The sequence below is a fragment of the Lampetra planeri genome, chromosome 2, assembly GCF_965212315.1.
Source record: "Lampetra planeri chromosome 2, kcLamPlan1.2.h2, whole genome shotgun sequence".
Taxonomy (NCBI): Eukaryota; Metazoa; Chordata; class Hyperoartia; order Petromyzontiformes; family Petromyzontidae; genus Lampetra; species Lampetra planeri.
Window position 1 is genome coordinate 31,684,318 of NC_136108.1, and position 24,544 is coordinate 31,708,861.

Consider the following 24,544-nt stretch of genomic DNA (forward strand, 5'->3'; position numbering starts at 1 on the left):
TTATAACGTGTTTCTTCTTCTTTTTAGTTTCGTAGCTTTTCTTAGTGTTTCTTGCAACCTACCCAGAATAGTAGCTTCGCGAAAGCTTCAAATTGAAATGAAACAACCACCACATTCGTCGTTGACACTTCCCTCGAACAGACTGCTTTTAAAAGTTAAGAGCACAGAAATCTGAGTTTGATTTCCGACCACGGCTGACATCAGTGGTGAGTGGTCACTGAACAGGCCCTGGACCTCACCATCACCAACCCACGCTGAGCAGCGTGGTGAAGTATGCTCAGGGGCTCATATTCTTAGGTTTTTTCGGTAAAGTCACGTAGGTAAAACATCAAAATTAATGAAAATAAAATTAAAACAAAAATCACGACGTTTCGGAGGCAACACAAGTCTCCGTCATCAGGTGGGACCGTCACAGCCAGATTAGCTGCATCAAGTGCTTCAAATCTAGAATTTATGCTCAGGGGCGCCACGGTGTCGAGATGTTAATTCCCTCGCCGGGTATACAGGAGGTCGTGGGTTCCATCCCGACCCTGACACCTGTATATTTGGAGTTTTCATGTCTCTTTCTCTCCCGTGGTCGCGTGGATTTTTCTCTGGGTCCTCCGGTTTTTCCCTCCACATTAAGAATCAACGTCACGCGTTTAGACAATTTGATTACTGCGAAACATTTCCACGTTATGATAAGGCACTTTGTTGAGCTGACATTTGTGGCCAGGTCACTTCTAAAAAAGTGCTTTATTGCTCAGAGAGCCTTACCTGGTAAAATTGAAATAGTTTATAGGTTTCAAATAGTTTAAAGTAAACAGCCTTCGCGACCGACAATGGCGTGGGGGAGGCATTGATCATCCAGCAGTGGATTTACAAAAGGGGCTGTACAATTATCATATACAGGGTGCTTCAAAAAAAATGTAACAGTTCTGAGAATTGGCAACAATACCAGAGGAAATGTGCCTCTGGGCTCTGGAGACCACCTGGAGAAGATTCCAGGCACGTGTTGACAATGATGGCGAACAGGTGACTTTTTAAAGCTATTAACATACATTTGGTATCACGTTACAGCGTAGCATTATCCGTTCTTTTTAAATCCTTTATATTAAGTTCACTTGCTTGCTTGCTTGCTTCCGCGCTTACGACCGTGCAAATCTTTCGGTCGTTTTTTAACCCACTTCCCGTGATCCAATCGAGCTGACATTTTTCACACAGACTCGTTGTGCGTGACAATTTATTTTCGTGAACAAAAATTCCAAAATTTTCCACTTTTTAGGAAAAAAAAAATATCATATTTTATTTTAAATACCAATGTGATAAAAATTCAACTCTTACTCAAGAAAAACATAAATGAATAATAAAATAAAACCGATGCCACGCATATAAAGGATTTATAGTGAAAAACTTAGTTTTTACGGGTTAATTTTTTCCATTCAAAACAATAGTCCCATATAAGTGTTAATATTTTTTTGAAGCAACCTGTATAAAAGTAGAACAATATACTGGACAGGCAGCTGATGTTCCGGGCAATTGCTCTTCTTCAGGGTTCTCTGTTTCTTTTCATTCCAAGTAATGTCCACATATGAAGTCCCATTGCCACAATCATCATCAGGCTGCTGTATACTTTGCAGTTGCAAGACAGCGTTCACGACAAATGTGGAGAGAGTTTTATTTATTTATTTTCCATTTGTCTGCTTGCGCACTCCTGCCAACACAGTTGCTCGGCTGTTTTGTTCGATGAGCTTCTATTATTCAAATGCCGACGTTTAAATGAGCGCGTGCCATTCGTACCCGAATACCATCTCCGCACGTAAACCGCATGTTCTGTACTTTTCCCGCTGCTCACATCCAGTGTATACCACTTACATTGCCGCGTATACATTCACGTAACTCGCGTGTATGTTTTTGCGTTCATTTTGCGGCGTTTTATATTTTTATTAAAAACATTCACGGCGTTTTTTTTAGTTTATGTATGCTGAACTTTTTTCGCGCCGTACGTAGCCAACCGTGCTAATCGTAGGTGCGGACGAAGGACAACAAACTAAACACAAAAAAAGCAGTTCCAAAGAAATACGTTTTCAATCTAGATAATTTAAAAGTGCATATAGCCACTCGATTCCTAATATTGGAAGGAAGAGCGTTCCAGACGGCCACAGAAGCGCATCTGAAAGCGCACGATGTGGTGACCGTCTTTTTAAATGAACGTTGACGTTGTTGTGCTGTGCGGCAATAGACTAAGTGCAGTGCTGTTTTTTTTTACGTGAGGCGCGATGTCTGAACGCGATTACTAACACACATGCTGTCCCTTGTTGTGTCTGTCTCCTCTCTTGCATTGCCCTGGACGTTAACCCCTGTAAAGTTTTTCCTGGGGAATCAGGTATACAGCTCGGCACTGTCTCAGTGCTCACGCAACCACTGGCACGAGCTGACATCTCAATGAATCGATGCGTGAACAAACAAGTGGATAGATTGACAAGTACTCTTTGGTTCTTTCGGTAAAGTCACGTAGGTAAAAAATAATAAAAGTTACAAAATAAAAATAAAATAGAATACATTATTTAATTTGAAAAAAAAAGAAAAAAATACACATTAATTTGTTTTATTCTTTATTTTGTTTAAATTTTTTTACTTGTATTATTTTTTATCTACGTGACTTTACCGAAAGAACCAAAGAGATCCTTGCAGTCACGAAAACTTCAAATCTAGCAAGATTGACAAGTGTCTGGTTTTTTTTATTGCCGATTAAAAAAAAAAGATATTTAAGTCCTTCTATTAAATTATATTTAGTTGTGGTGCAGGGTGGGGGGAGCGTTCCTGCAGTGGTTAGCGCACTGCGCCATGAACACGACAGCTTTAGTTCGATTCTCGGTCACACCACGAACGTCAGCGGTGAGTGATATCTGACCCGGTTCCCTTCACCGACCTGGCATAGTGCAGTCAAACCGAAACCCCACGGGGAGGTCTTCATCTAGCAGTGGATTGGTGAAGGATGATGCACGGAGACTGGTTCCGATATCACCTGCTGCTGTTGTTGACCGTGGCCTGGCATTGGATTCAGGCGGCCAGGTTCATAGCGCGCCGCCAAAACCTCTGCACCCGCCGCTCCAATTGGAATTCCAGAAAAAGACATTTGTAAATTGTCCGACAATACGTCCACTCACTCGGTCGTTATGAACTGACTGGGAGTGCGTCGTTTTTTTAGACGTTAAAGTATAAATTATTCCATCTTGCTCCACGTACAAGTCTCGTAAACTTCTGCGAGTGTCCATCGTCAGCAGACTGTGGCATGTTCAGAAAATGCTGCCGGGTTGCCTGCTGCTGCTGCTGTCGGTAAAAGCCCTCCCCTGAACACTGTGTTGGGAAACAAGGCCCTGTGCTTGATGGACTTAAATGTAACATTATTTTTGTTTTGTTCATTGCTTTACGACCAACACTTATCAATCACCAGTTAAAAGACAGTGCACGGTGATTTGATGCAGTCTGATCAATATTGAAATCGATGGCTGATTTACCGTCTATGAAAAGCAAATAAATCCCAACGCATTCGTCAATAACACTGGCCCTTCTTCATAGCGCAGGAAGATGGGCCATTGCTCGAAGCGTCGCCTATAATATATATTTTTGTATTTTAATGCCACGCACGGTGGTATTGACGAATACGTTGCGTTTTTGTTGTTAATTGTCAATTGTGCTTGTGCACTACGCCAGCGCAGCAGCAGCATCACTAAACAATCTTGTCTACTGCCTAAAGCTCCTTGATCACTACATGTTTGACGGCACGTAGATTAATCGATTAATGCCGATTTTTTAAGCTCACAATTCACGCGTGAAATTGCGCGCACAACAATAACAATCGGAATTTTTCGATTCGTGTGTGCCGTACGTTATGGGTTTGCTGTGGCCCCCCCTGTAGCCAGTAGTGGCCGCTACAGTCACCACCAATTATAAAGAATATTTTTTTTTTCATAAAATCACAACTTTGTATCGCAATATCATGGGACCTTTTTGCCAGTATCAAAGTACAAAAAGTAAGAATAGGTTTTTCTGACAATGAAACAGGAGTTGTGTTACGATATTCAATCACCGAATAGAAACCTTTTGCAACGAATCAAGTTCTGCATTAACCGCACGTGGCTGGGGTGAAACATGCAAACAAAATTGCTCTGATTATAATGGCCAACAAAAAAAAAAATTCTGGCCTGGACTTTTGCAGCTGTTTTAGACTAATTTCAAGGTGCTGATTCCAAATCTGATCTCAGATTTGCTCTATCACATCTCATTTTATGCTATCGGCATACCCCATTTTCATTGATTTTACCCGAAATTAACTCTGTCACTTATGATTGCAAGTTGTTGCGAGTCAGTGACTGCTTTAGTGTTAAAATATGGTGCTGTATTTTTAGGAAAGTGTGTTTATAATATAATTTTATGTAGATATCCACATTTATTTAATATTTATCTTCTGCAGTTTTGATTGAAAATGCAATATTTGATATCTCAAAAACCTGATGTGATAGACAAAAACTGATGCCAGATTTGGAATCAGCACCCCAAAATTACCTTTAAAACCGTTGGAATACCTTATGCCAGAAAAAGTGTGTTGACCAGTGTTATAATAGTCTTTGAAACTGATTGGCCTACACCAGAGACAGACTTCTTTGTGGCCTTTTGGCATTCTCTGATCTGACGCTGGTGAGACGAGGCCATAAAGAAGGCTGTCTGGTGTAGGCCAATCAGTTTGAAAAAAGCAATGCATATATGATCAGAGCATTCTTGATTTGAAGCTTTCATGACTGCAGGAATCCATACTCTTTGGTTCTTTCGGTGAAGTCGCGTAGGTAGAAAATAAAATAAAATCGCGACAGTTGCGATGTGAAAGGGAGCAGACATCGTGCTGCGAGCAGCAGACATCGCAACTGTCGCGATTTTCACCTGAAGACGGGCGCTTGTGTTGCCTTCGAAACATCATGATTTATTTTATTTTATTTCTACCTACGTGATCAGAGCATGTTTTGTTTGCATGTTCACCACAAGTACACGTGGTTAATGCGACTTTATTCCGTGAAAAAGGTTTCCATTTTGTGTTTGAACATCTTAACGCAACTGTTTTATTGCCAGAAACGGTAAAACCTATTTTAATGTTGCATACTTTGATACTGTCAAAAAAAATCTCATTTTGTAGCTGCTCACTCCGAGCTATAAATACCCTGAATGTGCATTGTTGTTGTACTGTTCGCCTGTTATCGTTCGCTGGTCTGACACTCGTGAGACTAGGCCCTAAACAAGGCTGTAATATGTAACGAAATCACAATGCTATGATTCCTTTCCATTCCAACGCTGGCGTCGTGCTGAAGTCTTATTTACGCAATGCGATCGCCGAGTGATTACCAGTGCGTTTGCTCAATCATCTGGCCGCGGGACCCATCCGCTTGGCCGTACACATGATTGCTATGCTTGTGCCTAGGTGGCGCCCTGTGTGCGTGCGGTGTGCCTGCAGATGTGTGCGTTAGTGGGTGCATTTCAGTGGACACCCTCGTGTATTGGTCCTTGTGCCTGTGCTCGTGTCTGTGTGCGCTCTTTGTGTGTGGATGGAGCGGTGACATCGTATTTCGTGATAGTAAAACCGTGCGTCTGTATGTATGTTTGTATTTGCACACCCAGTGCAAGTGTTTATCATGTGCATGTTCTGCGTGTATATAGGCTCGTGTTTGTGTGTCTCTGTGAGTACGAACGTGTCTCGTGTATGCGTGGATTTCTGCATATGCACGCGTGTATGTATCGTGTGTTTGTCTGCATGTGTGTTCGCATGTGTGTTCTGTTCCAAGCCTCTGCATTTTATTCTTGCTAAAGAAAGTACCCATTTGTATTTCCGAATGTGTGTACATCTCGTGCGCATGTGGGTTTGTGTACACCTCCCAGCGCACACGCCTGTACGTGCATCTCGCGTGTATTCACGTGTGCGTGCGCGCGCATGTCCGCGTGTCCCGACAGTTCGGCGACTCGCAGCAGCTGCGTCTCGTGCGCATCCTGCGCAGCACCGTCATGGTACGAGTGGGGGGCGGCTGGATGGCGCTGGACGAGTTCCTGGTCAAGAACGACCCCTGCAGAGGTGCCCCCCTTCTCTCGCACTCGCCGGGTCCACCACGTACGAGTCCACGAGACCAAACCGCCGGCGTTGACCGATTGAGCCGGGCGTGGTGGTGGTGGCGCCGCCACCGCGCACCTGAGTCTCCTTCCAGCGCATCGGAGGCAAGGGTTGATGGATCGCTAAGATTCGTGCCCGCTTCGCTGCTGGAAGGATACCAGGAGACGGGAGGGGGCGCGACAGTGGCGAGATGTTATCTCCCTCGCCTGGCATACAGGAGGTCGTGGGTTCGATCCCAACCCTGACGCCTGCTGTATATTTGGAGTTTGCGTGTTTCTCTTCCCGTGGTCACGTGGATTTTTCTCCGGATCGTCCGGTTTTCCATCCACATTTAGAAACATGCGTTTAGAGTATTTGGCTGCTAAAAATTTTCCACATGATGAGCCACTTCGTTGAGCGATCATTTGTGCCCAGGTCGCTTATGAAAAAAACTATGTAGCTCAGTGGGGTTTACACTTTTAACGAAATAGTTAGGTTTAGTTGACAGAAATCAACCACTGGTGACTGAATATGAGGCTGTATTATTTCTACCCAAGCCAGTGGGATGATGGAGTCGAGTGGATCCTGATTGGGAATTGAACTCGCGTTCTCATCGAGAGAAGTAAGATAAAACTTGAGTTATGTATGTTCACTAGGTTGTCCTTTGGGTTTTCGTGTAGAACATGAACTTATTCGTACCCTGCGTATGATTACGAAGGCAGTTAAACATGTACTGTCCTTGACGGCATTTGGGATGATGTTCAGTATTGTTTTGGAATTCGCTACCGCTGGAATTCTTGAGAGGGTATTACAAAAATTTGGGGCCTTGTTTTTGACCAGCGTAATGTTACAATTATAAAACTTGACCCGACAAATGGGCACCTCTGAGTGTTACTCCACAAGCAACTACTGTACTGCCAAACTGGATGCGATTGTTAGTTTTTAGTTGTTGTTGTTGTTGTAAATTAATTAATAATAGGGGTAGTGTTTTTTGGGGGGGGTTAGATCGCGTAAATATAAATGTGTTGTTAAACCCGCCACTACCCGACAAAGCCAATCAGTAAGGTTTGTCACGTAAACAGAACGTGCCAATTCATTACTAGTACAGCACACCGGTGTGTTGGAGAGCAAATCCACAACATTTACAATCTGAGTACGACGTTTGGCCAGTAATTACAACTAGAATCATCAAGCGGACAGCCACATTTGGCTATCCATGTTCTGTTTACGTCACAAAGCTTACTAATTGGCTGTCTCGGGTAGTGGCGGGTTTAACAACACTTTTACATTAACGCGATCTAACCCAAAAAAAAACTATATTATGGATGATATTGGTAGCGAAAGCCCACGTGTTAAACTGTAAATTAATTACCAGATGTAAAAAAAGAAGGCGCACCGCAAACAATATGAATTAGCGATCGGCTCACAGACCTCATCAGTGTGGCCCAGGCTGCCAGAAATGAGCGTGGACTTTCATTTCGTGAAAAAAAAAATAAGATTTAAAGTTTGCACGAGTAGCTTGGCCGTTTATAGCACTCGAGTGACACCACTGCGATGTCATCCCCACACATTTGAATCCGTCGATAAAGTGACATCGCCAGAAATTCTGTGGCGGCAACGCTTCACCTTATCCTTCAAGTAAATGTTTTTTTTCTTGTGCAGCAAACTTGTGTGGGACAGCCCTGAGCACAGGGGCCTAATTAAGAGACGTTCTTTGGGTTAGATCGCGTCAAAATAAATGTGTCGTTAAACCCACCACCACACGGCACGGCCAATTAGGCGACAGACAGAATTCAGCCAGAATTCTGGCTGTCGCCTGATGAGGCCGTTTGTGATTACCGGCAAAATGTCGTACTCGAATTGTAAATGTTGTGGCTATACTCTCCAATGTATCGGTGTGCGGAAGTAGTAACTAATTGATACGTTTTGTTTACGTGACAAGTCTTACTAATTTGCTGTGTCGGGTGATGGCGGGTTTAACGACACATTTATATTTACGCGATCTAACCCAAAAATCCTCTATTATGGATAATATTGGTTGCAAAAGCTTGCTACGTGTTAAGAGACATTTGTCTTTTGGGTTGCGTCTTGCTTTAAGCGTGGAACATGATTCGAGTGGCTGTCTTTAACGTAATTAGTTTGCCGTGCGACCGTGCTTTGTGTGTCGCGATATGACACTGCCAGCTGTGACCTTTTGACCCCCTCATTGAACCGCTCACCGGCTGATGCTGTTTCTCTGAATTCTCGCCTCTGTTTACCGCAATGTGCCAACACTGTTCATTCACCCGTGTGTCGATGTCATCGGTTTCTTTTTCTCTCTTTTGTTAAAAGTTTCTTTGCTTCTTCCTGTGACTTCCACCCCCCCCCCCCCAACCGTGGAGTTGAACGTGTAATGCTCCTCTCCCCATAATTTTGTGCCAGTTCGCTTTCTTATCGCTAAAACGTTGTTTTCATCCTGCCATCTCCTTTTCGTTCCGTCCCGTTCCCCATAACACCTGCCCCGCGTGTCTCCCCATGACGTTGCCTCCGTGTCTTACTCACCCTGCCTCTCCCCTCTCCGCTTGTCCCTCTGTCTCTCTCGCTCTCCTCGCTCCCTCTTCCTCTCCGTCTCTCGCCAGTCCACCACTACGGGAGTAGGATGATTCGCTCGGACATAGTCGGCCCAGTAAGCAGCCCCGCTGCGATAGGTTAGCAGACTCTCTGCCTCTCTTCTCCGTGCCTTGCTTCAACGCTTGGCTTCGCACTGATTGTACGTTACCCCTTTTTAATCCCCTCGTTTTTCATGTTTCGTTCGTTGTGAAGCCCTCGTGTGCCCACGGTCAGCCATGGACATTTCTCCAGCACTCCGCACGCTCACGCGCTCGCTCGCTCGCCCGCCCACTCGCGCACTCCGCTCACTCGCCGCACGCAAACCCCGTGTTGCTTAAGCTTGACGGCGGCGATGGTTTCGCCGGCTGTTTGTTTTTCGCATTCGGAGACATTCGCGGGAAATATGGGGGCCTGCTTGCTGCACATTTTCGGCATGTCCGTTTGAGGTCTGGCCATGTTTGCTTCCGCAATGTCAGCAGGAACACTCGGCTGCCTGCTGTACTCGCGCAAACTGTTTAATCAACGTGTGTCGACGATGTAATTGTTCGGAAGTAACGTACATTCTTTGAATAAGAGAGCGGCAACAAATGGATACTGTTTTGCTTTCTCCTAATGGCAGGCTGTACTGTTTAAGCGTCAAGCACAGTGTGTGAGGGTGCTGAATGCAATGCTCATTTGTGTCCGGCTGAGCCGAACCGTCACTGACTAAGGCCCCTGTTTGCATCATCTAAACAAGGGCTCGCGCTGCGAAATAACCGCGCGCATATTGGTCTTTCCCGTGGATAAGTGGCAATGAATTCATTGAAAGCGCACAAATTTGACAGCGCCAACAATTGAAAATCAAAAAACGTCCTGTACTTGGCTCCCAAAGCAGACCTGAGCCAAAGTGAACTCTCATCGTCGGAGCGGCACGCTTGCTGCCAAGCGGCAGGGACCCACTCCCCCAGTGGGTGCCCTCGGGGAGCGATTCTTATTCTTATTACAACAAGTAAGAAAAAGCATGCACTCGCATGGATTCTGCAACGCTTTCCAACACGCGTTTGTACCCCCCCCCCCCCCCCCCGAGTCTTCTTGGTTCTTTCGGTAAAGTCACGTAGAAAGGAAATAATAAAACAATAAAAATAAAAGATGATAAAAAATGTATTTTATTATTATTTCCATTCTACGTGACTTTACCGAAAGAACCAAGAAGATGAATCCCTGCAGTCACGAAAGCTTATAATCGAAAATTACCCCCCGAATGTTTAGCGGGCGGCGAGCAACGGCAGCGCCCATGCCGGGGCGTGCCAAGGAAGTAATCCCGTCCATCCGTAGGCCTCGACGGGGACCAAGTGAATCAGCCTCAGGGGAGCTGTCGTGCCCCACCTCACAGTCACAAACAGAGAGACAAACGGCTTGATGTACCGACACATTTAAACCTTGGTTGGAAAGCGTTCGAAAACGAAGCTATGGCAAAGTGGGCCCCGTTAGTACACCTCCATTTGCTGCTTCTGTTATTGACGGCCGCGTAGGGCCACATGCAGAGACTCGCACGCGCACATGCACATGCCGGAGATCGCCCCAAATCGTTCGCTGGAGCATGAGGAAGACACTGGCTGCGATACGACCATTCACCAATCTTAACCACTAGGGCATTGCTCTGTTGATTTGCATGGCCAGATAATATGTACGCTACTCCAGACACATGCATCTGCCTCTTCCTGTCACTCTTCCCCGATCTGAGCTCTCTTTTTTGTGTGTTCATTGTTTGTTTATTGCTTCTTCGACGTTTGTTCCATGGATTCTATTCATTTCACGTTTTGCTTTGACGGCCGCGCACGCGTGCCTGCGTCTGTGTGTGTGTGTGTGTACTTATTTTTTGTAATGTCCGAATCTCCTGTGTCAACACCCTCCGTACACCGGCGGTCTCCGCTCACCTCCCTGCGTCCACCACTTTGCCATGTCGCAATCCGTCCACAGCGTTCCACCGCGTACAAAATCAGTGTCAAAATGTACTCACTCGGACAACATTGAGCTAGAGCTTAAGATATATCGTTCTCCCGGTAATATTGAATTCAGATTTCCTGTCTGTTCAATATTCAAGACAGGCTATTCCTGTGTGAGTTTAACACATAGGCTTTCGTAAACCAATATCATCGCATAAATATATAAATGTGTTGTTAAAACCCGCCACCACCTGATACAGCCAACTAGTAAGGGTTGTCACGTAAACAGAACGTGGCCAATTCGTCACTAGTACAGCACACCCGTGTGTTGGAGTGCAAAGCCACAACATTTACAATCTGAGTCCGACCTCTTCTTGTGTGATTAACACGTAGGATATTGTGACCAATATCATGATTTATAATTTATTTATTTGGTGGGTGGGGGGTATGGGGGTGTCAGATCGCGAAAATAAAATGGAAGACGTTCTCACAATTCTGGCTACTACCTGACGATGCTGGTTGTAACTATGAGTGAAACGCCATGAGGTTACTTTCCAACAGCACCCGGGAGTGCTGCTCCTGAAGGAATAATACTTTCATTGGCACGTTCCTTCACGTGACTCCTTGATTCATTGCTTGCGTCGGGCGGAGGAGGGTTTCACGACAAACATTTTATTCACGCGATCCGACCCAAAATATCAATTACGATTCCTACATGATCATTATACGTGTATACATACTTTACCCGTGATGGCCCACCACAACGCATAACGAGTTGTATGTAGTTTAAGGAGCAACAACAAGGGCCCTGGTTTTTGCCGACGATTGGAAACAATGGCTTGGAATTACCCCCTATTGCCGCATTCAGCATTTGTCTCAGGAGTAATGTTGACACTGAACTGCAGTGGAGTCCGCGTAACAATCAGCGTGCCGCTGCACACTCCCACATTGCCCTCTGCAGGCATTGACGGTGGCCGGCATGAGCTCAAGTTGCATGGTCTCATCGTCGCCCGCTCGAGAATGAGCGCGACGGATGTTACGCCGAATCCACCGCATCCCCCATTGCCTTCTCATGGTATCCAAGTGCGCTCTTGGTTTGATTTATTGTTTTGTGCCGCGGCATATTCGTGCGTGCATGGGTATGCGTGCCGAGGCGCCACGGTTGCTGCGTGCACTGCGCTATGATCCTGGCGACCCGGGTTCTACTCTCAGCCGTAATTCACGTACAGTGGCACTTGCCGTCAGAACCTTTCCTGAGCCTCCCCTAAGTTGACTCGGCCACGAAACAGATACCTCGTGCGATGCACGAACATCGGCACCGTAGGCAGCCCAGAGTGGTGCTGGCCACACCACCCGGCACTAGCACGTGCTCGCTAGCCGCACTCGCCTCTCCCGCGGGGTTCTACGAGACTAAACAAGAGACGTCCGTCTTTGCCGTGCGTGTTCCGTGCTGGCCGCGTGCCCCGCGTGCAGCTAAAGGACGCACCAACCTGGAGCTGCGCGAGCGCTTCATCTTGGCGGAGGGCGTGAGCCAGGCGCTGGCCCCCTTCAGGCCCAAGGGCCGACGGTCGAGGCCCGACTCGCGCGGCGCGTCGCCCACGCGCTCCAACTCCAGTCCCAGCAACCACAGCACGTCGCCCGCCAATCACCAGCAGCAGGCCGGCAGTGCCGGCGGTCCGGGGGGCTCGGCGCCCACGAGCCCGCCGCCACACACGGCGTCAACCACGACGCGCAAGTCCGGCGCGACCACCACCAGCAGCAACAACAACAACCACGGGGAGACGGGTTCCAACACGGGCAGATCGACCAATGGAAACAAGGTGAGCGGGCGGGGAGGACTTGCGCGCCAGCCACGTTGGCCGTGGTGGTAAAGCGTCGCGGGTTGGCAAAGCTACATAACACAAAGTCAGCGTTAGCGTCCGTGTGGAAAATGTGGGCATTGCCTGCACATTCATGTTGCTATCAAACATCACTGACGCTGAAAAATTACCTCCCTGCAAATTACACAATTGGGGTTACGCATGACATCGTGGCCTAGTGCGGCTATGTAATGTCCTTCTGCAAGTGGGGTACAGCGGATAAGCAGTTCCGGGGCTGATGAGCCGGATTGGCGAAATTAGTTTTATTGGGTCAAAGGTTAAAAACACACTTTTTATAATTTCAACCTTATTTTCATGAATGACATCTTCTCCCATGCCGCCTTCCCTCGTTGTGTTTGTCTCAGAACACACCGGTCCACAGCAGCCGACTGAAGCAGCCGGGATTTCTCACAGGTAATGAGACGGAACCTTTGATTTTCACTCATGCGGCCGTACACAGCACCAATTTGCAAATAACATAGGCCATGTCGATCAGATGGCACGGCCACAAAAAAAACACCAAAGAGTGTTTTATTGAAGACTTTTCCAGCAGTGGATTGACACAGGGCTGAAAATTCGAATTGCTGTTATATATTATATATGTACGTACGTTGAATTTCTTTCACACCGTACGAAGCCAACCGTGAACGGAGGCGCAATTGAGACCACACAGGTGGTCTTTTGCAGAGTTTTAAACAGATACATAGTCATAACCTTTCCATGTGCAGTATATGACGTGCTAAAAGTCTAACAGTGCCAAGAATGGGAACCACGGGTAAGGCGTGTACACGCGAATGAGTCCGTCCGTCCGCCTGTCCATCTGTCCGTCTGTCCGTCCCACCCATCGGTCTGAACGCCCAGACTCGCGCAAGCTGCAGTCGAGCCGCCCCAGCAGCCGAACGGGCAGCCAGGCGGGCAGCCGCCCGGGCAGCAGGCAGGGCAGCCGCGCCGGCAGCTGCACGAGCAGCCGGCGCGGCTCCGACGCCTCGGACCTCGACGTGTCCGACCTCACGTCGCTCTGCTCCGACGCGAGCGAGCTCCAGCCGCAGCTCCGCCCGCAGCAGCAGCAGCCGCACGCCGGCACGGCGGCCGCGGGCCCGGGAGGCCTCCTGCGTTCGTCCGGCAGCGGCAGCCCCGTCAGACCGCTCCGCACGGGGGGGCGATCCTCTTCCGCCGCGGCGCTCAAGCCGTCCAAGATCCCGACGCCGTCCAAGATGAAACAGCCCACGCCCGTGCGCGGTGGCACGGCTAAGAGATAGCCGGCTGCTGCCGCGCTTTGTCGGTCGCGGTCTACTTGCCGTGCTTTTGCCCAGGCTGTGAGCGCTGTGCGCCCGGGATCAGCTATTCACACGCTAACGCTGCATGTCCCATTCGTTGGTAATTGGCGAGACGCTGCTTTAATATTGAAGTAACATTTAAAAGAAAGAGTGCACAGGCGTGTGGCACAAAAATAGAACAGGAAGAGAGCTCCGATTAGAATGGCGGATACGTTTAAACGGAAGCTGCAGTGCTATTCATACTCTCGATGCATATTCAGTGGGGTTGATCGCATTGGTAAATTTTGTTTACGTCTGATAAAAGTCGAATGTTTTTTTTTATGGTTATGTGTAATTATGATTCGTGATTATAGGGCGACGCACTGAAGGCAAACAACATAGCTGTGGGCTTGTGAAATCGTGTAACACACTGGGTTGCAGGCTGTACTACAATATTGGTATATCTATTGCTTGGGAACACAACTTCGAACCATTGTTGTCCAGTATTTGTGTTCGTAGGTGACCTGCATGTTGGCGTCTCTATAGAAGAAGGACATTGCGTCAATGAAGATGCTGTTGTTTTTGCCGAACCCAACCTATCCTAAATGTATAAGTCAATTTACCGTGGCGTCTGAGCCATGCATAACGTACACGCGAGACGCACAGGCAATTCGTAATGCGACAGCGAAGGATAAAGCGTAATGTGAGAGCAAAACTTAACACGGCACGCCTGCGAGCGTGGGAGTGCGATCGCGCGTATTGACGTATTGGGGTCCGTCTGTGAAGTGTCGCGCGACGAATGTGCGTTCGCAGTTGATTAAAAAATGTAACGCAAAAAAAAAACTGATTTAAAAAGCATATTTTGCATGGCACAAACCGGTTGTGGAAGGTAATTGTACAGAGCCATCCTGCTGAAGTGACGGTTTGAATGGAGACGTTGAGCATCGTAGGCTATCCTTCCACAGCCCAACGGAACGCTCGGGATGGATGGAGATGCTTAAGGGTGCATTGAAGGCAGGCCTGTCTCCTGCTCCTCTCGGATGGGGGGCAGGCGGGGGGGGGGGGGCAGGGTGGGAGAAGCATTGCTGCCGTTGTGTTTGGGAGGCCACCGTAACAGTGATACACTTGGGTTGCCCCAAAGGGACATTTGGTGACGCAGGGCCCACTCCAGCGCTCGCCGTCCCTGGCCCTGACTCGTGTTCTTCGTGCCCGCTGCATTGTGGACTAAAATAGTGTTAAGCTGCCCTCGTGCGGGCTATCCGCTTCGACTGAATGCCCTTTTACGCAAGGGCTTGCCATGCGGAGAATAGTTTAGGGGAGCGTATTTAAAATATAAGGGGGTAAGACTGCCTGGGCGGAGGACGAGGATAGTCTTTTTTTTTCATAGAGGGCAGCTGCCCTTCCTTCTGCCCCCCTCCCACCCCGGAGGCTCCAGCCTGGAGGCGCACCTTTGCTATTTATCGACTCGTGAACCGAACTGTCAATCGGCGTGATCAAAGTGATCACGTTGACGCGTAACTTATTTTGATGTCACTGCGAAACGCACGCCGATGCGTTTGCGCATAGGCTGAATATTGACGACGATGATGATGCAGATGTTGTTGTTGCTGTTGTCGTTGTGTGTGTGTGTGTATGATGAGGCGCTTGTGAAGTCCCCCGTGCAGCAAAAAAAATTGGAAATATCCCTTGAGTAGGATGTAGGCTGCAAGTCAGGCGTTTCCATAGCGACAGTGCCGTGAAGACACAAACTGAAAGCAAAACAAAAGAGTGAAGAGGGGATCCTGGTTTAGTGACAGAGGTGGTATGTGGGGGGCGAGGGTTAGGGCTTTGTGGCAGGGCTTAGTATGTGTGCCTGGCTAGTGAGGGCTACGGATTATAAATAGTTGACAGCTCATGAGAGGTGGGGGGGTGAGTACTCGTGGTTGGTTCGCTAGGCTTGCTTTAAGGATAGTTGGTTAACGGCAGGGATAACACTCGTGACGAGTTGGCTAGTTTGAGTTAGGGGGGGGGGGGGTAGTGGGAGGGCTAGTAGTCATGGTAAGCTGCCTAGTTAAATGTGGGCGATATCAAGAATAGTTCACGGTTAGCTAATTAGGGGTAGTGCGAAGTGGCTGGTTGGGTTAGTAGGCTATGAAGAGCGGGAGAGCTAGAGGTCGTCTAGGAGTAACATTTGATGGGCTCGTGTGCTCTGGCCACGATCTACGTGGGCCTCGTCCTTGCAAGTTGTCAAACCTCTTCAGTTGTTTTGGGTTGCCTTTCACGGCGCGTCCCTCGAATCGCAGTCGGAGCTTGTGTCTGGGTTTCTCGACAGCGATTGTAAAAATGCGTAAAAATTAACTCAAAATAAACCGTGGCCGCGCTCCCGCAAAAGCGTGAACGCGCGCGTTCGAACATTAACGGCAAAATAAAAAAATAAATGCGTCAAAATACTGAGAAGGGGTGTGCTTTCGTCCGTGTGTAAGTGGTGCGTGGGGGAAAAATAGCGGTCGCTTTGAAGACACCAGACATCCACTGGCAGCGCACATTTAATTTTCATCATAAATTATTATAATTATTATTTCCAACAGGCGATGGGCACCTTGTCAGGCAGGATAAATAACGATAGAGCAACACCCCTAGAGCACAGCAGATTGAGATTCGAGGAGAGCATATTTATTGTAACGTGCACTGAACACGCACATTTCTATAAACAACGGCGTACAGGGCAACAGAAATTGCCCTCTCTTGTTGGCGGGGTCAGGAACAATGCAGAGAGAGAGAGAGGCACGGCTTGTATGCAGCAAGGTCTGGCTAGAGCGCATACCGTTGAGAAGGTTGCTGGAAGGAATTGGCCTCAAAAAGATCTAGACCGGATCATTTCTCAGTGGCACTCACACCAAGGACTTGCCAGCACTGTGATAAAAAAAAACACCGTGATACAACGGTAAAGAATGATGGCATTTTGCAGCAAGTATATAATCGCTGGGAGCAGTTTTTGCATGCTGACAAGCCCGTATAGGCCACGTTAAATGCAAGTGCTTGTTAATATCGCTCATAACGCCCTATAAATTTGCCATAATATGAATTCCGGGGAGGGGAGAGTGGAGGTTGGAGTAATGGCTGGGCTGATTGGCAAGCAATTGGTTATCACAGATAACCACACGGGCTCGTTACCATGCCGTTGCCCGTTTCACCTCTTCGCATCGGTGTTAAAGGTCACTGTTAAAGGTCACTGTCGAGCCGAGGAATCAACGCGCAGCGCATCAGCTGCCAGCATGGTGGTGAACGAACGTGGTCGAGACGTACCGATGATGTCCGGGCGCTGTTATAAACCCACGTGGGTGGCGTGTAGAGCGGTGGTTCCAGTGGTAATTGTTGTATGAAGGTCTCTTAAAGGTCCGTTCCCCCCTGTCTGTTCCCGTAGCCTACTGTAGGTGTAGGAAAAGCGTGCGTGAACCCGGCTTATTTAATTTCTCGCCTTGCCCGTTGTTGTGCTCGTTTCAAATGGCTTCGTTTTGATTTGACAGTATTTCGTTTGTTTAATTTTTCATAATTGCTATTATTTATGGCCAGACTACTACTGTTCCATGGCTTTGTTGTCTGTACGCGGATGACCTCTGTGTGTCCGTGCGTGAGAGAGAAAGAGAGTGTGTCAGAGATTGAAAGTTTGCAAAATGTCCCACTCGTCTGCTGCTGCAGCCACACACATTTTTTTTTATTTTTTTTTCCCCCGTTTATGCTTTTCTTGAGTTGTCATGCTCCCGGTTGTCACGGCAATTTTCCTGTAATCCATTACGACATACTGTGTAACCCATTACATGCACACATTTCCTTTTTGTATCGAAGGCAACCCTGCTTGCAGTAAAACAAAAAAAATACAAAAAAGTGGTTCCCAGCTCACACGCGTGCGTGGTGGTTTTTTTTGTCCCCCTGCAATCTTTGATGAGGACGAAGTGAGGAGTTATCTCTGTACATCGCGTCCAGTAGGAGCCGCGGTGGAGAGATGTTAACTCCCTCGCCGGCTACGCAGGAGGTCGCGGGTTCGATCCCGACCCTTGACGTCTGCTGTATATTTTTCGATTTAAAGCTTTCGTGACTGCAGGGATTCATCTTCTTGGTTCTTTCGGTAAAGTCACGTAGAAGGGAAATAATAAAAGAATAAAAATAAAACATAATAAAATAATTATCACGACGTTTCGGCCACAACGCAAGCAGCCTTCCTCAGGTGAAGAACAGGTCTGTCGGAAAGACAGCCTCAGACGCTGTCTTTCTGACAGACCTGTTCTTCACCTGAGGACGCTGTCTTTCCGACAGACATGTTCTTCACCTGAGGACGGCTGCTTGCGTTGTGGCGAAACGTCGTGAGAATTATTTTATTATGTTTTATTTGTATTATTTCCCTTCTACGTGACTTTACCGAAAGAACCAAGAAGATGAGTCTGCTGTATAGTTGGAGTCTGCGTGTCTCTCTCTCTCTCTCCCCCGTGCTCGCGTGGATTTTTCTCCGGGTCCTCTGGTTTTCCACATTTAGAAACGTGCGAGTATTTGGCTGCTGTACATTTCCACACGATTAAAGCTTCCATTTGTGGCAAGGCGGGACACCAGTTGATTAACGGTAATGAATACAACTTCAATATCTAGAGTATGTGCTCTAGTCTTGTGTTGGATACGTATATTGTTGGACCTAAAATACCAAGTCATTGTCTCATAACAACCAGCCATTCTCAATCCACTTCTGAACGAAGACCCTAAACTCGAATCACTTTTCACATGAAGGAAAATGAACTGGTTAGGCGCGACAATTCTTGTAAAACCAATTCGAAATTATTCGTCGAAACGTTACAAATTGTTATCCACCTCATACGGGGTGGTTGTTGACGCTTTTCAGACCTTTTGGTCCAACCGGTTGCACGGAACTGGTCTATTATCTTGACAACGAGTTTAGTAACATTCACGTGCTAAAACCAGAACGCTTCGGTACATTGCAACAAGCTTAAGTACAACCGACCGACAATCCTTCGTTTGTTGTCCTTCCCCCGCACCTCCGATTAGCACGGTTGGCGACGTACGGTGCGAAAGAAGTTCAACAAACATAATTGACAGCTCATTTTTCAATCCACTGCTGGATGATGGCCTCCCCACTCCGCGTCGGTCATGGGGGGGGGGGGGCGGTGATTCGACCACGCTGCTCAGTCCGAGTTGGTGTAGTGGATGGCGCGCCCAGGATTGTTTCAGATTTCATTCGCCACTGATGTAGCCGTGGCCAGCCTCCCGTGGCTTCGATCACAGTGCGCTAATCACTGCGCCACCGCTCCCCGCCCGTAAAATGCAATGCAGTACTCTCACTATAATAATGCATTGCTTCGATAACATGGGTGCAGCGATTTGATCGTTAAGAACAAGGGGCCGTCCATAAATGACGTCACGCACCGAGGGGGGGGGGGGTCAGACATTTGTGACGATTGCGGGGGGGGGGGGTTGAGAAATGTGACGTCACCTCCAAAGGCGCAACTTTAAATAAATATAGACAAACACGTTCCACTTAATTAAATAGACTTTTTAATAATTGTTTTATCCTACAACATCAGAGTGCAGCGGCACATTAAATACATACAATGACAATAGTTTAAAGCGATTTGAAGCATGTTTTTTTTTGGGGGGGGGGGCAGAGCTTTGTGACGTCATATTTGAGGGGAGGGGTCTGACTATTTGTGACGCCGTGTGACGAAGGGGGGGGTTCAAAAATTGTCCAAAATCGCGTGACGTCATTTATGGACGCCCCCCAAGGGTTGCGATGTATTCCACATTTGTAGTTTAATTTCCCATAGACGTAGCTACGACCTCTAGCGGCTGCCAGGAGTCGCGTGAACCAATTATATACAACATACACGAATCGAAAGTCGCCGATGCACTTAACTCATCACGAGCACATTCACAATGGCAGTGACGGCAACACGTGTTGAGACAAAGTCATAAGGTTGCTTTCAACTGGGCAATTACAATAAAAAAAATCATGTTATTCTCATTTAACCTGTTAACTTGTGTATAACTTCACTGAATCAGCTGCTTAACTACTCCTCACGAGCACATTCACAATGGCAGCGACAGCAACACGTGTTGGGACGAAGTCATGAAGTTGCTTGCAACTGAGCAATTACAATAAGCAAAACAACCCATGTTGTTCCCATGTAATCTGTTAACTTGTGTATAACGTCACTGAATCAGCAGCTGCTTAACAGCTAATCACGAGTATATTCACAATGGCAGCGACAACAACACATGTTGGGACAAAGTCATGAAGTTGCTTGCAACTGAGCAATTACAATAAAAAATAATGTTATTCTCATTTAACCTGTTAATTTGTGTATAACTTCACCGAATCAGCTGCTTAACTACTCATCACAAGCACATTCACAATGGTAGTGACAGCAACACGTGTTGGGACGAAGTCATAAAGTTGCTTGCAACTGAGCAATTACAATAAGCAAAAAAAAAACCCTGTTATTCCCATGTAACCTGTTAATTTCTGTATAACTTCACCGAATCAGCAGCTGCTAAACAACTCATCACAAGCACGTTCACGATGGCAGCGACAGCAACACGTGTTGGGACAAAGTCACGAAGTTGCCTGCAACTTGAAACCGGGCAAGCTGCCCAAGCCCCGGGGCCACGCCCTTCGCGCTTTCAGCCAATGGCGTTGCAGAATCACGGCAACGCCCTCCCCGTGCGACGCTGCGATTGGTTAAAGTTGGCCGCGGGGTGGGGGGTGAGGGGGCGTTTCCCCAGAACAGCTGACGGCTGCCTCACGTAAAGACCACTCTGCTGTTCGCTTTCTTTGCTTTTTGGTCGTTCACAAGTCGACGCGGCCTCCTCCTCCTCCCTCGCTGCTTCGTTGAAGTCTGCGGGCAACCGGAAAGGGAAAAAAAACAAATCTACTCCCTTAGGAAGACGGCAATGGCCTCCGTTGTGCGAAGAATCATCAGCACCGCCAAGGCGCCCGGTGCCATCGGGCCGTACAGGTACGGGGGTGGACACGTGGGTGGGCATCAGGGCAGTAGACGTGCATTGCAAAACGGTGCCATGGGCAAGCACTTCAGTTGCCACTGTATTGGGTTTAATGACGACGACGATGATGATGATTATGCCGTTCAATTATATCAAGGGAACGCCTGACTTGGCTTCTCAAGACAACTTTGCAGAGTAGGGGCCTGCTGCACTGCTTTGGGATTCTTGGTCAATTCCATTGAGTGGCACGAGTGGGAAATCCGGCGTGTACCTATAAAAAAGCATGCATATAATAGCTATAAGTGGAGTATGGGATATGCAGGCACTGCGATGCCACCCTTCTTAATTTAAAAGCGGCAACTGCAGCTGTCGAATGGCAGTGTTTAACATATGACCACCGCATTCCGCACAGATCATCCAAACCGCCGATTGATTTACAGGATTGCACTTCCTATAAAGTATCCCAAAATGGCATGCAAAGTGTGAAGGGGTGTCCTGACGAGGTGGTTGCAGAGAAAGTTGAGGTCAACCATGAGATCCGGTTCAAATGTTGTGCAGAGGTCATTTCGCCCACCAAATCGATTCCCAATGAAAACTCAATCGAGAGCCGAATGATATCACAACTCTATTTTAACTTGCCCGAGGCTTCTTCGTTCACTTACTGACAATTACCGTTTGCGCCCAACGGTTACGATGATAAAGACAATTGCAATCCACGCCCTTGATCGATCCACCACGTAGATGAAAATACTCTTAATTGCTTTGCAAGTCACGGGTTTTTTTGCCATACTTCACCACGCCGGTGATTGCGAGTTGGTGAAGCAGAAGCCAAATACACATTAAGATTATCACTTGCCACTCACGTAAGCCGTAGCCAGGAATCAAACTCAGCTTGCGGGGTATGTAGCAGAGTGACTCAATCACTGTGTCACGGTTCCCTCTGGTTAACCTGATCACCATGCTATTAATTCATCTTTGGCCCTCCGTTGTTCATCCTCTGACATTCGCAGCGCACGCTCTCTTCCCTATGTATTGCCTCTGCAGCCAGGCCGTGCTTGTGGATCGCACCATGTACATCTCAGGACAGCTGGGGATGGAGCCGCAGTCGGGCTCGCTGGTGGCAGGAGGCGTTGCCAACGAAGCACGCCAGGTGAGGCCACCGTTGCCTCTTGGCCTTGTTTCCACAGCCACTGGAAGTGTGCCGGCTCGCTTCGTGATCAGGTTTCGCTGGCTCGGCCGGCGTTCTCACGACAGTCCGAAATGGCCGACTTTAAACCCAGTAATCTTCTGTGGACAGTCAACTCCAGTTGACTCGAGTATTCTCGAATCGACCTGATTTCTCCCATTACTCAAGTTGGTTAAAAAAAATGTAATTTCCATGATGTTTCAAGTTTACTAGAGTTTTCACTTAAGTTGTGCCGGAATTTTCCAGAAAAGCTGCCGAGTAAGACTTTATACAAAAACACTTGCTGACACTGGAAATATTGGTGTATTTGTTGGTCCATTGGTTTTGCAGGCTCTTGTGAACATGGGTGAAATCCTAAAAGCAGCAAACTGTGACTACAATAATGGTAATTAATCACTCTTGAAATATGTCAAACTCTTCATCTCTTTAATACACTTACACTGTCAACACGCTGTGTTCAGCAATATGGTAGAATATGAAGCGTTTCATATTGGTACGATCATCAAAGAGCGTTTTATTTATTTGTCTAGTCGTGAAGACGACGGTTCTGCTTGCAAGTATGGATGACTTCGCAACTGTGAATGAGGTGTACAAAGAATGTGAGTAAAGTGCACGTGCAATTTCGTGGATAAAACTGCACATCTGCAGCTTCGTGTTGCGTTTATCTGTTTACCGTGTAACAGTACAATAGTGCATTACGTGAGCAATTATGTATTTTTTTTATATTAATATTGACTTTTTCTTTTAGTTTTCAGCAAGAATTTCCCCGCCCGTGCCGCATACCAAGTTGCCGCGCTTCCAAAGGTCAGAAATCTGTCCAATATTTGTGCATTGGTCCCAAAGGGCCCTGTAACACATTCTCTGCAATATTGATGTTTTTATCTTTGATGTTGCTGTGCTTACGCACCACGATTCTCCCTTGTAACATAGCCACGGCAACTGGCTAAACGGGACCATCTGTGTACAAATCATATAAATCAAGCGCATTCAAAAGTCATGTGCATGCTTTATTATAAATTGGCAGCAATGTTGAGTGTGAATATGAAAAATAATTATAACTGTAAATGATGAGTAAACCCATCACAGCAAAAAAATTAAAGCAGCTGGTAACAAATATATTTCACAATGCACAAAGGTGTGCTTTGCATGTACAATAAGGTTTCCGCATTATACAGTTGGTGGTCTAAATGACAAAATTACCCCACATTTAGGTCTTTGCAACTGGTGGTCTGGATAAGGCTTTTGTTAAAAATGTAATACATTTCGTATCCGTGCAATTCTTACAGTACGTGGCTATCAAGAAGGTGCTTTGTTTCGCAGATGGGGCTATAGTTTGCCGGTCGGGATGCTGCTATGTGCTTTTTTACACATTCAAGGATATAATGTCCGGGTAATCATTCATATTCGGCAAATTTTGACTTATGTCAGCACAGAATAACATCACCGAATTGTTTACATCCACTGCAGTGGCAATAACTAATTATCAGCTCGGGGGGTGCGGCAATTAGTCAGGTGGGGCCCCAATATTTGATTTTGTCTCGCACAGTCGCACCGAGGCTATTATATATTGTGGCTCCTCTTGCCTGATCACGTCATTATGATCACGGTCTCGAACATTTAACGCTGTTGGGGCGATCCGTCTTCGCAAAATACCTCTTTGCAATATCATTTTTGAAAATGTATCTCACGGTGGTTGTCAAGGGGGCCCCAACTCGTAGCTTTGGCCACCAGGGGGGGGGGGCAAGGCACCTCCCAACCCCCACTGTGAAGAAGACGGCGTGTATTTTGTTGTGAATACAGGCGCAGTATCGCCCGAATGCGCTCGAACCACGCATCAAGTGGCAAACATGCTACTGCTCGGCCAGGTCACTCTCCATGGCCCGCGTTGGCTGCTAACACCGCGTGTTCTGTTTCTCACCCTCAGGGCGGGAAGGTGGAGATTGAGGCGATTGCTGTTTTGGGACCCTTCACGGAGAGCAACTTGTAACAGTCTGCCAATACAGGGTGATCCGATAAAAAATTCCCCCGTCCCGCCACTGATTTCTTATGAACCTCTTACTTTTCATCACAACAGCCGACGGAATATTGTGAAAGCGATGATGATTCCATATTTTACAGACGAGTGTTAAAATCATTGGATCAGTGGTATTGAGATTCTGAGAGAGACATTTAAAGTTGTTTCACGTAAAATGTTGTCTCTATAATGTCTCCCTGATGTTTTAGCAGGGTAGCTGTAATGTAACACTGTATAATGTCTCTTGTGAAAACTAACATCTCGTTTAGACATTGAAATTAATTAGACACTCTGATCTGTAGACTTTATGACAGAAAAATGTTTGTATTCCCTACAAAATAAACTAAAAACTGCTGTAAGACCATGCTGGAAATTGAATAACTTTATGTAAGTCATTGTTTTGTATTCCAAACCACTGATGGTTTCAAAGGTCACTACTCACGAACTCTGTTGCGATATACGGTTGAAACGGGCAATGGAAACCTGAATAATAATTGTGCACATTTTTTTTTCAAACTTTCACAGTAACATTTGCATGTTGTGCAGTGGATTTCCAAAGTCCAAAGGCCCTCGTTTGACATTTGAAATGCGTACAGACTGCGAGCGCAAGCACTGCTCT

The 24,544-nt window shown here is 47.0% G+C and overlaps 2 protein-coding genes across 2 annotated transcripts in view; both read left to right on the forward strand.

Annotated features, from left to right (window-relative positions):
- Positions 1-14,795, forward strand: part of LOC144724331 (microtubule-actin cross-linking factor 1-like) — a 229,210-nt gene extending 214,415 nt beyond the window's left edge. The window contains exons 94-98 of the mRNA XM_078603370.1: positions 2,348-2,365; positions 5,980-6,097; positions 12,100-12,446; positions 12,851-12,899; positions 13,347-14,795. Coding sequence (XP_078459496.1) covers positions 2,348-2,365; positions 5,980-6,097; positions 12,100-12,446; positions 12,851-12,899; positions 13,347-13,744 — 930 coding nt within the window. The 3' untranslated portion in view covers positions 13,745-14,795. The remainder of the gene's footprint in view (positions 1-2,347; positions 2,366-5,979; positions 6,098-12,099; positions 12,447-12,850; positions 12,900-13,346) is intronic.
- A 5,694-nt stretch (positions 14,796-20,489) lies between these two features.
- Positions 20,490-24,284, forward strand: LOC144731762 (2-iminobutanoate/2-iminopropanoate deaminase-like). The gene is made up of 6 exons (XM_078612987.1): positions 20,490-20,739; positions 21,770-21,875; positions 22,242-22,296; positions 22,442-22,510; positions 22,660-22,715; positions 23,836-24,284. Exons 1-6 carry the CDS (start codon positions 20,675-20,677, stop codon positions 23,896-23,898), a joined length of 414 nt encoding a protein of 137 aa, XP_078469113.1. The 5' UTR covers positions 20,490-20,674; the 3' UTR covers positions 23,899-24,284.
- The last annotated feature ends 260 nt before the right edge of the window (positions 24,285-24,544 follow it).

What these genes read in the sequence shown, in the direction of transcription:
- LOC144731762 (XM_078612987.1), top strand. Translation starts at nt 20,675, where the DNA reads ATGGCCTCCGTTGTGCGAAGAATCATCAGCACCGCCAAGGCGCCCGGT. An exon ending in TTGCCAACGAAGCACGCCAG is followed by an intron (nt 21,876 to 22,241) that starts GTGAGGCCACCG and finishes TTGGTTTTGCAG; the next exon opens with GCTCTTGTGAACATGGGTGA. An exon ending in GAATGAGGTGTACAAAGAAT is followed by an intron (nt 22,511 to 22,659) that starts GTGAGTAAAGTG and finishes TTTTTCTTTTAG; the next exon opens with TTTTCAGCAAGAATTTCCCC.